Source organism: Dendropsophus ebraccatus, chromosome 12, assembly GCF_027789765.1.
Source record: "Dendropsophus ebraccatus isolate aDenEbr1 chromosome 12, aDenEbr1.pat, whole genome shotgun sequence".
In the NCBI taxonomy this organism is placed as follows: Eukaryota; Metazoa; Chordata; class Amphibia; order Anura; family Hylidae; genus Dendropsophus; species Dendropsophus ebraccatus.
In genome coordinates, this window is record NC_091465.1 from 17764202 (window position 1) to 17775813 (window position 11612).

The following is an 11612-nucleotide window of genomic DNA, read 5'->3' on the forward strand; positions in this document are numbered from 1 at the left end:
GGACACCCTTCCGCCCCCCCCCCCCCCCCCCCCCCCCCGCCAGCAGCACACCAGGTTACCCCCGGGGACTACTCACCACTTGCTGCTGCACCGACACACTGCACGAGCTGCCCAACGGCGATCCCCACCACCACCCTGGACCGGCATCGGACAGGTGAGATCATTCTTCCCACCCCCCTCCTGCTGACAGTACATGATGGGAGTTGTAGTTTAACAACATGGCCATTCAGGTTGCAGAACTCACACTCTCATGTCCTGACTTTTTTTATGATGGGAGTTGCAGTTTCGCAACCTGTTGCTCTCCCTGTTGCAGAACTACAACCCTCATCATGACCTACTGGCCGGTGATAATGGTAGTTGGAGTTCTGCAAGAGATTAGAGGATGACACAGTATAGGAGGCAGGGGCATAGTAGAACTACATCTCCAATCATGGACTACATCACATAATGGGAGTTGTAGTTCTTCAACAGATTAGAGGATGACACATGGAAAGAGGGGGGAGACAGTGACACAGTACATGAGGGGTGACGGTGGCAGGGTACACGAGGGCGACGCAGTGGCAGGGTACACAAGGGGTGACGGTGGCAGGGTACACGAGGGCGACGCAGTGGAAGGGTACACCAGGGGTGACGGTGGCAGGGAACACGGGTGACGGTGGCAGGGTACACGAGGGCGACGCAGTGGCTGGGTACACAAGGGGTGACGATGGCAGGGTACACGATGGGTGACAGTGGCAGGGTACACGAGGGCGACGCAGTGGCTGGGTACACAAGGGGTGACGATGGCAGGGTACACGAGGGCGACGCAGTGGCAGGGTACACGAGGGGTGACGGTGGCAGGGTACACGAGGGCGACGCAGTGGCAGGGTACACGAGGGCGACGCAGTGGCAGGGTACACGAGGGCGACGCAGTGGCAGGGTACACGAGGGCGACGCAGTGGCAGGATACACGGGTGACGGTGGCAAGGTACACGAGGGTGACGCAGTGGCAGGGTACACGAGGGGTGACGGTGGCAGGGTACACGAGGGCGACGCAGTGGCAGGGTACACGAGGAGTGACGGTGGCAGGGTACACGAGGGCGACGCAGTGGCAGGGTACACGAGGGGTGACGGTGGCAGGGTACACGAGGGCGACACAGTGGCAGGATACACGGGTGACGGTGGCAGGGTACACGAGGGCGACGCAGTGGCAGGGTACACGAGGGGGAGGCAGTGGCAGGGTACACGAGGGGGAGGCAGTGGCAGGGTACACGAGGGGTGACGGTGGCAGGGTACACTAGGGGCGATGTGGGTACTTGAGATGTATGTTGACATGCTAGATCATATTGAGAACACTTCTTTTTTTTTTGTCTGATCAGGAAATCCTGATACTTTCCTGATGACATTTGAGGCCTCCGGATCAGGATTTCCTGACAGTAAAAACTGACACAGACGTGTGAAGGGGGCCTAATAGAGCAGACTGAACATAGCTCCGCCCACACAAGAGGCTGGTCACATGGTCATGACGTCATCAACACGGCCACATACACTGTTCTAATAGAGCAGACTGAACATAGCTCCGCCCACACAAGAAGCTGGTCACATGGTCATGACGTCATCAACACGCCCACACACTGGTCTAATAGAGAAGACTGAACATAGCTCCGCCCATCACAAGTGGCTGGTCACGTGGTCATGACGTCATCAAAGGTCCTCTACACCTTCCTCTGGCAACTACATTCTAGCCTCCACCGTTATGAGACTTTCTGCTGACCATAGAGTCGCCGGGACTTCAGTACAGAGCGGCCTCTCCTTCTATCTCTGATACCTCCAGGAGCAGCGTTCATCCCTGGGTAATAATAGATGGTGATGTATGATATATCATGAGTTATAGTCAGAGTGGTGTGTGTTTGTGTGTGTATATATATATATATATATATATATATATATATATATATATATATATATATATATATATATACACACACTGTGTCATGGTGAGCCTCCCATTCATCTGCATGTGGGGAAAGCTGGGTGACAACCACCACTGCCATCACAGCTCCCACAGTTGTCAACTAGTTATCCTGAATATACAGGAACAGGGGTCTACACAGGTACAAGCACTACACTGCATCATGCTGGGAGTTGTAGTTCCACATCCCCCGTAGAGCCTGAGGTCCATCAGATTACAATAAACGTCTTTTATTTCTTACTCTCCCCAGGCGGCGGGATGAATCCGGCGTTCTCCTCTCATTCCTCCTATCATGAGGCCAAGATGAAGAGCAAGAAAAGGAACCACAAGGAGAAATACCGGCTCAAGTGTCTGCGGCTCCGGAGAACGGCCAAGACCATGATCTTTGTGAGTAAGAGGGATTTCTATGCTATAAACCAGGGATGGGGCACAGTCAGCCCTCCAGCTGTTGCAAAACTACAATTCCCATTATGCCTGGCCTGGCATGATGGGAATTGTAGTTTTGCAACAGCTGTAGAGCCAAGGTATAAAGCGATGTTACACCGCTAGGTCAGTGGTCTCCGACCCATGAAAAACTACAACTCCCATCATACGCCTATAGTCTTCAGCTGTCCAGTGAGACCACTGTACTAAGATATACCATCAGGTCATGATTGGTGAGTGTCCGGCCTCAGGGACCCCCAAGGCTCCTGAGAATGGAGGGGTCACAGTGCTGGGACCCCCACCAATCACACTGTTATTGCATATACTTAAATAGAAATACAGGAGCCATTCCATCATCTTCATTGGTCAAGTTATTTCTGTTCCTGGGAAAGCTGGGTGGCAAGCAATATGGCCGTCATCTCGGCCTCCCTACTGATTTATACCCAGCAAACCTATATGGTTATAAATCAGTATGGAAGCTGATGATGTATTCCTGTTAACCTGGCTTTGGCTGTTCAGGAGTCTGGGAAAGCTGGGTGCCAATTCATAGTAAACTAGAGAGAGAGATGAAATATATTAACAAAAGAAAGCAGCATAGTGAGCAGCATCGTTTTACTAAGAAGTTTGTTCTCACCCAGCTTTCCCACCCTCCTGAATGGCAAATCCACTAAAACATGCAATGATGAAGGGTCTCATGATGATTTAGTGGGTGGTTACACATTTATCATTCTGAATCTGAGAAAAACCTATGTCCTGTATAGTGCTGTATGTGAGGTACCATGTCATTGTCCTGGCATACACTAGCACAGAGGGCCAAATCTGACTTGATACGCATTGGTGCATCCTTGTCTGGTGTTTGGATCAATAGTTGCTATTACAATGGTCACCTAGCTTCACCCCTGAAGGGTAAATCTGCATGTATGTGTATGTATGTATGTATGTATGTATGTGTGTATATATATCTCTATCCCTGTTCCTGTGCTGTATTAGTTTATGGGCAGTAGTGGCCATCACCCAGCTTCACTATACTCCTGCAGGGTGTGTGTATGTGTGTGTGTGTATATATATATATATATATATATATATATATATATATATATATATATAATATTAGATTGATATATCCCTGCTCCTATGCTGTATTAGGTTATGGGCAGTAGCAGCCATATTAGTTTTCACCCAGCTTTCCTAGGAACTAAGAAATTTTAATTCTATGTTTTGGAACAATTTTTCGGGTAACATTTTTTGGGGGATTTTCTTCTATTGTAATAATTTTTTTTTCCGTTTCTTCGGCACTTTTCAGGAGAATGCAGCTCTGTGTGATGAGATCGCCCGCCTCGAGAGCAAATTTATAAGAGCGAAGGATGAGAGGAGGTAACTAAGTAGCTCAGGGTTCAGTCCCTGTCATCCAAAGCCTTCAGTTATCTGCACGTTCCTGGCACAGAAGTGCCAGACAATCTGGGTTCTCAAGAGCAGAAATAAAATGTTCACAGTGGAGGGTTTGTTACAATGCACCGGTCTAGACAATCCTCTAAGGGTATGTTCACACTGAGAAATAGGCAGGGAATTGAAGATGGGAGTTTTCTGCTTCAAATTTCCTCTTCTTCCGCTCTGGCGGAATTGGTGAGGAAAAGCCACGGAATTCTGGAGGAAAGCGGAAATTCAAGGCCCCAATGATTTCTATGGGATTTCTCTAGCAGAATCTGCCCAAAGAATTGATATGTCAATCTTTTGTAAGGAATGCGGATCTGCGGCGAAACGTTCTGTGTGTAAATTCCGTCCTGTGAACAACAGAGCGGAAATACCATTGAACACAACGGACATTGCTCTGTACAGATTTTACAGGCAGAATTTCAAGTGGAATATGAGGAAAATTTACTGCGGATTCAGCTTGCCTATTCCTCAGTGTGAACATAGCCTAAGAGAGCGCAAGTCTGTCTCCTACAGTGTTAGTTTGTTACAATGTTTCAGTCTGAATTTGTGACCCAAAAGATGAAATACAATTGTAACAATTGCCCCTGGATGTTAAAGGGGTTTCCGATTAAAATTGACATGTCCTCACAGGATAGGGGATGATTAAGAGACTGCAGGGGGTTTGACCTCCGTGCTGCCCTGGCGATCTCCAGATTGGCCCTCATCTTTTTTGTTTTGAATAGGGTTGTGGGTCAGCATGTGATCCGCCGCTCTATACATTCTCTATGGATCCGTCGGTAGGAAGATTTAGGCAACGACTACTTTTGTTTAACATCTGGAAATCTCTTGATTGCAGCTATTAAAATTTAAAGGGGTTATCCAGTGCTACAAAAACAGGGCCACTTTCTTTCAACACGACTCTTGTCTCCAGTTCAGGTGCGGTTTGCAATTAAGCTCTATTCACTTCAATGGAACTGAGCCGCAAAACCCCGTCCAAGCTGGAGACAAGAGCGGTGCTGTCTCTGGAAGAAAGTGGCCATGTTTTTGTAGCACTGGATAACCCCTTTAAAGGGAACCAATCACACACAAATTGGCCATAAAGATAAGGAAACGTGCTGGTACATCAGCCAGCACGCTTCCTAACCATCCCCCTGTCCCCTCCGTCCCATGAACATTCAGCCCGCAAAGTTAGTTTAATAGTGTCCCGCGCTGTATGCAAATTACCATCTAAGTAGTCAAGGTGGGCGGGCGGCTGGTCAAGTAGTCCCGGTGGGCGGGGGCGTCGTCATGTAGTCACAGGCTCCTGGGCCGCCTCCGGTGCTGTAATCACGCCCCTCCGGGCGTGTTGTAAAGCGGCTCCTGGTGACGTCACTCGGGGGGGCCGGCATTGCACGTCGGCCGCGCCGACGTCTTTACTAAGCTGCGCGTGCGCAGTACAGTGGGTGAAGCCGCTGCTGTACTACGCCGCGCAAGCGCAGTACAGCAGCGTCTTCTCAGGCTGCACTGCGCATGCGCAGCTTAGTAAAGACGTCGGCGTGGCCGACGTGCAATGCCGGCCCCCCCGAGTGACGTCACCAGGAGCCGCTTTACAACACGCCCGGAGGGGCGTGATTACAGCACCGGAGGCGGCCCAGGAGCCTGTGACTACATGACGACGCCCCCGCCCACCGGGACTACTTGACCAGCCGCCCGCCCACCTTGACTACTTAGATGGTAATTTGCATACAGCGCGGGACACTATTAAACTAACTTTGCGGGCTGAATGTTCATGGGACGGAGGGGACAGGGGGATGGTTAGGAAGCGTGCTGGCTGATGTACCAGCACGTTTCCTTATCTTTATGGCCAATTTGTATGTGATTGGTTCCCTTTAATAAGGCTGGATCATGACCCATACAATATTGTATGGGTCACGATCAAGTTCTGGATTATTGGACGGTTTTAGAATAATCTGTGCAAGGATAAGTGCTAGACATGTCTGCATGTCAGAGGCCGTAATAAAGGAAGTTTCCATAATTCTATTAGTTTTTATTGTTCATTATATTCCAGGTTTTTATTAAAAAGACTCCTGCAGCTGCAGGCACTGAGTGAGGACGACCCGGCCGGCACCCACAGCTCCGGCTTATCTCTCGGCTTTGACATGTCCGGACTGAGCGATGGGAACCTGGAGATGAGCCTGACCAGCACGGTGGAGGACGGGGCCGGGAAAAAGACAAAGAAAGAGCGCAGAGAAAAGGGAAAAGAGAACAAAGCGGAAGGCAAGGAGCAAATGCCATTGTGTCTTGCTACATTGAAAGGGTTGTGCGGGGAGCAGAAGATAGCTCTCCGGTGCCTGTATTTCCACATCTCGGAAGTATATGATTAGAGACAGGAGGGGGTAAGTGCATATGCCAATCAGTGTGCGGGTATTGGTGATAATCAGGATTTACATCCACCCCCTGCCATCTCGGAAGGTATACTTCCTATATGCAGAAATTCAGTAACTACAGTTCCCATCATGCCCTTAGAGCCTTTGGGACATCAGGATATGATGGGAGTTTCTAGTTTTGCAACATTTGAAGAGCCACAGGTTGGGGAACACTGATGTATGGTATAGGCAAGACGTGTTTAAATCTGTTCATTTCAATTAAATGGCTTTTAATTTACACAGTAGCACAGAGTATTTCAGAAGAGAGGTGTACTGATTTTGTAAACATAGCGGAAGGACCAGACATTGTAGAAGCACAGAGTATTTCAGGAGTGGATTGTACTAATCTTGTAGAAGGCTTAGAGTTACAAATTGTAAGGGGCAGAAATGCCAGCAGCACAGAGCATTTCAGGACAGGTGTATCATGATGTGAGGATTGTAGCAAGGGCAGAAGTTTTTATCTATTCTTTTTGCAGTTATGAAGAAATTGTCTAAGAAGAAGAAAGTGAGTGAAGGAGCGACACGCAGATGGGTGCAGCCCATCCTCCTAGACCCCTGTGGTCGCCCTGTGTTCCCTATTGTATTGGATGGCCTGACAGTCTACAGTCTAGGAGAGGTGAGGAGACATCGCCAGAGATTTCCTGCTATCCAAGGCTCTTGGCAAATGATAGCACAACTCCCAGTATGTCCTTCTGGCCACAGGCTGCTGGGGGTTGTAGTTGTAGTTGTTTCGAGAGAATTTTTGTCTTTCAGTTTCATAAAAAAATTACTTTATTACATGTATTTATTCTGATATCTTCCATTTCTTTTACAGATAATATCCGATCGCAGTAACTTCCACGACAAGACCGCCATTTATCCGGTCGGTTTCTGCAGCACAAGAGTTTATGTCAGTATGAGGAGCCCTGAGCAGAAGTGCCTGTATACGTGTCAGATAAAGGACGGCTGGTCTGGACCCCAGGTAACTATTCCTGCCCTGTAAGGCCTATAGCTGGGAAAGATTAGAACCCACAGTTCTAATTACATTATCCATCTGCATTATGGTAACAGGTTTCAGCCAAAACAATGGGTCTACAGACCTGGACTGGTAATCCCCATAGATCACTGTGATGCTGATTACTCAGGCCAGTTTATAAGTCCAGAACTTGCAAGCTGTATTATGCTCATGTGAAACCGTTCCAAGTTTAAATTGAACAGGACAGAATGCTGCAGCTTTTACATGTGGGTTCATGCAGGTAAAAACTGCGGCATCTGCAGCAGAATTCATTTCTAGGCGATTGGACGAAACTTTACAGACCTCATCTATGTACTATAGAATTTTTGTGAACCTGTGGTGTGAACTTTTTCTTCTTTTTTTTTTTTTTTTTTTTTTGCAGGTTTCACCTCTTTTAGTGCAGCAAGGGTGAAGGCTTCGTAGATGTTTCTGTAGTTTTGAAGCAGATCTGCTTCATTAGACCCTACACAAATCTGTTCATAAAAACTTAACCTGAATAATGTTTCTTCTTGTCTCAGTTTGAGATCGTGCCTGAAGATGATCCTCAGAATTCCATAATTGCAAACTCCGCAGCCAGCTGTCACGCTGCCCTACTGAAGAACATTGGCGCCATACGGTGAGTGCAGCCCTACATTGCTTTGGTTGGTCTGAATTAGAGATGAGCGCAACTCAAGCATGCTCAAGTCCCATCACTCACATTTGAATACCGGGTGTTCAAGAAGTTGGATGCAGCTCTAGGGAGTCCAAGAAAACATGGCTACAGCCATATGCTATAGACTGTACACATTTTTTCCAGACTTAAAGAGCAACTGTCATGGTTTTTTTTTTTTTATTGCAGAAATCAGTAGTATAAGCGATTTTAAGAAACTCTGTAATAGGTTTTATCAGCCAAAAAAGCCTCCTCCTGTACTCAAGAAGCAATCTCCCAGCCTCCCCCCCTGACTTCTTATCTGTGGATTATCAGGCAAACACGTCTTCATTACAGAGAAGCCAGTGAAGACGGGTTCTGCTCTCTCCATTGTAAGCCTATGAAGGGGGGAGGGGCTGAGGGAGATGAGGGAGCAGGAAGAGGTGACATGAAGGTCAGCTGTTTGTAGACTCTCTGGGCACCTAAACCGCTAAATTCAGGTGTCAGAAAGGTCAGTGCTTATCTATGAACTTACTGAGAGAAGATTGCAGGGTGTTGTGCTGTGCAGGGCTGCTCCGTGCTCAGTCACTCCTAACAGCCCCTCCCCTCTCCATAGCCACATAATGGAGACAGAAATCCTGCTTCATCTGATGTGAGGGGGGAGGCTGGGAGATTGCTTTTTCAGTCCGGAAGGAAACTCTTTTAGTACATAAAATCTATTACAGAGTTTCTTAAAATCGCTTGAACTGTTGATATTTAATGTTTTCAGAAAAATGACCCTGAAATGACAGTTACGCTTTAAGGCTGCATTTAACTTTTTCATCCGCCCGGTATTTAAATGCAGCATGCTCATGGTTTACTTCTCTCTCAGCAACTATGTCAAAGTTAATAGGCCTGTCCAAGTGATTGATTGAGCCAGGAAGAAGGCTCTACTTTACTGCGACTACATCCAAAGCTGTATTCACAGTTCTGATGGTTGCACATTCTAATTCTTCAGTAAGCAGAATTGTAAATGCAGCTCTGGGTGTGACCAAAGTATAAAACAAGACTTGAAGGTCAGTCATCTTGTGTAGCTCTGATGTGATCTGGTTTGAAGTTGTGGAGGTGCGCTGCAAAAATGTATTGATAGACCAAGTCACTTCCTGTCTCGTGACTTCTGAAGGATATGGGTTGGACTGTATTCACGATGTTAGGGTATGATCATATCATGTCAACCTCATGCTGCGTGGAGGATAAGGTCGCATGTGCACAATACAGATGCCCTTTTGCTCCTGTATTATAGATGCAAGTCCCGGCTTGGCTGCTTAGAGACCCACATTATTTCCTTGACCTGTGATGCTGCCAGTGTGAGCTATTAGACCTGCAGTTGGCAAGGACTTGTGTTCATAGTATGGCATCTGTATTATGCACATGTAAATGCTGCTGAGGGTGACATGATATGAACATACCCTAACATCCGCTCATCCTAGGTCTATATTACATCCTATACTCCAGTTACATCCAAAGCAGCATGCACTTATCACTCATGTCTTTTTCCCCCTCAGTGGACAGATGATCACAGTTCAGGAGAATGTAGGTGAATACTTCTTTGGGTTCACGCACCCCACAATTCAGAACCTCATACAGAGCTGTCCAGGGGCTCGGAAATGTGGCAGGTGAGGCCTGTAACATCCACATAAAAGCTATAGTATCTAGATCCGCACAGTCCCGCCTGTAACCTCCTCCTTCTATATTCTAGCTATGAGTGGGTAAGGTTTGAAGTGTGGAAGCCTGGAGATGGGCCGATGCCCCAGGAGCTGTCAGAAAACAGCCCGGCCATAAACTTTGAGGCCTACCAGAGACATTCCTTCACCGACATGAAAGCAGACAATGTCCTGACAGGTAATGGCTGGTATCCATGATCACACTTTCTTTACGACTTCCTCATTTTGCCTATACGCTAATTCTATGTAGAACAATAATGCCCCATTCACATGCAATGTTCGGGGTATATTCACATGTGGCAAATATGTCTCTGGTATCAGCCACTTCTCTTTATAACGATGCTGTAGCGTAATAAGATGTTCATGATATCTGCAGCTTCTCTTCTTTCCATGCAGGTTGAAGTGATCTACTAAAACCGAGTCTATCTAGTATATTTCTAATGTTTGCCTTGTTTTGTGTTTTACACCAGGGACGTTAGACCTGCCGGACATTCATGCCGCACATGATTATATCTCCACCTATCAGGAGATGTTCTTTTCCTCATCTCGGCTCTCCAGAGACATCCAGCGCCTAAAGTCTTCATCCACTAACCAGTACAGCCCACCGGGGTCCCCAGAATGACCACCATAAATGTATGTTGTATTTATTGTAAATGTGTAGACACAATGTAGACGCTGCTCATCCCTATTCTACATAGAGCTGTGTTGGGTCACTGTATCCTGTTTTTTTTTTTTTTTATTTACAATACGGAGAATCCAAAGATGAAGAAAACCGTAATTTACTGAGCATCTTTGCTCCTTATGTGACAGTGATCTGCAGCAGTGTTCTCCAATCTGTGCTTTTCCAGGGATTATGACTCCCAGCATCCCCTTGACAGCCTTTGGTGCATCCCATGCCTCAACCTGTGGCTTTCCAGCTGTTGCCAACCCACAACTCCTGTGATAACCCTGAATTTGTGTGCATTACATGGACAGCCGAGTGAGAATTGTGCAATACTTCATTTCTCCTGTGCTGGCGCTGCAGAAAAATTAGACCCTTGCTTTCAGACTCGACCACATTTAAAGGGGTTGTCCAGCGGGCAGAAGCCATCTGAAGCCTTCTGCTTTCTGGTGCTCCCTTCCTTCGATTCCACACTTTGGAAGGGAGGGGGAGAAAAAAGTTTAAGCGCTGTGGACTGTATCAACCCCTTCAAACCTATTGTGACCTAGCCTTAAAGTGAATGCCGCATCATAGAGGGGAGGGGGTTTCATCACACCAGGGGCGGGTAGGCCCACCTCCAATGCTCCAGCCTGTGCCGGTACTCTGTAATAGACCGGCGCCGTCTGCTGGAATCGGCTGCAGTTAAGTAAAAAAAAAAAAAAGGGACTGCGGCACTGGAGCTGTGCAATACTTAAGGCAAATGTACCTGATGGTACATTTGCTTTAAGGGTGCCTTCACACGTACCGGATCCACAGCGGATTTTATGCTGCGAGTTTCATTCCGCTGCGGATATGTAACCTGGCCCCTTTAACCCTTGACCGCCAGCAGCCCCGGCCCGGAGCATACATTACCTGCTCGACGCGTGGCTGTGAGGCTCCTGGCTCCCCTTGCTCCTCATCAGCCAATCAGTGCTGCCATGCACTGATTGGCTGATGAGGAGCGGGGGGAGCCAGGAGCTTCACACAGCCGCAGCGCCAAGCAGGTAATGTATGCTCCGGGCCGGGGGCAGCCCTGGAGCATACATCACCTGCTCCAGGCTCCTGCATGCTTCAAAGCCTCCCAGCATCTCCCAGTGGTCAGCCAATCAGTGCGCTGCGGCGGGGCAGTGCACTGATTGGCTGACCGCCAGGAGATGCCGGGAGGCCCCGAAGCAAACAGGATCCTGGAGCAGGTTATGTATGCTCCGGCCCGGGGGCTGTGGGTGGTGGGGGTTAAAGGGGCCGGGTTATATATCTGCAGCGGAATGAAAATTCCGCTGTGGATATGTAACCCATAGACTTTGACACTACATGGATCAGCAGCGGTTTTCGCTGCAAACCTGCTGAGGATCCGGTACGTGTGAAAGCACCCTTTAATTGTTCGGTCATCAGTTATTAAGAGCCAATCATCAGACC

General features: G+C 47.9%; 1 protein-coding gene across 3 annotated transcripts; it reads left to right on the plus strand.

Moving 5' to 3' along the window:
* Nucleotides 1–1650: 1650 nt before the first annotated feature.
* On the plus strand, nucleotides 1651–10315 carry TBRG1 (transforming growth factor beta regulator 1). 3 transcript variants are annotated; one of them, XM_069947452.1, is made up of 10 exons: nucleotides 1651–1845; nucleotides 2202–2338; nucleotides 3678–3748; nucleotides 5835–6043; nucleotides 6669–6808; nucleotides 7007–7153; nucleotides 7705–7802; nucleotides 9359–9469; nucleotides 9553–9695; nucleotides 9988–10315. In XM_069947452.1, the coding sequence occupies exons 2-10, from the start codon at nucleotides 2210–2212 to the stop codon at nucleotides 10137–10139; spliced, it is 1200 nt and encodes a 399-aa protein (XP_069803553.1). In that variant the 5' UTR covers nucleotides 1651–1845; nucleotides 2202–2209; the 3' UTR covers nucleotides 10140–10315. The 3 variants fall into 3 exon arrangements, with proteins under 3 accessions (XP_069803553.1, XP_069803551.1, XP_069803552.1); XM_069947450.1 differs by having other exon boundaries at nucleotides 1652–1832; XM_069947451.1 differs by lacking the exon at nucleotides 1651–1845 and adding an exon at nucleotides 2026–2093.
* Nucleotides 10316–11612: the final 1297 nt, after the last annotated feature.

Bases quoted from the DNA above. Each gene is read 5' to 3' on its own strand.
- TBRG1 (XM_069947452.1), top strand. From the start codon at position 2,210: ATGAATCCGGCGTTCTCCTCTCATTCCTCCTATCATGAGGCCAAGATG. The intron at 6,044-6,668 runs GCAAGGAGCAAA...TTCTTTTTGCAG, and splicing joins AAAAGAGAACAAAGCGGAAG to TTATGAAGAAATTGTCTAAG. The intron at 6,809-7,006 runs GTGAGGAGACAT...TTTCTTTTACAG, and splicing joins CAGTCTACAGTCTAGGAGAG to ATAATATCCGATCGCAGTAA.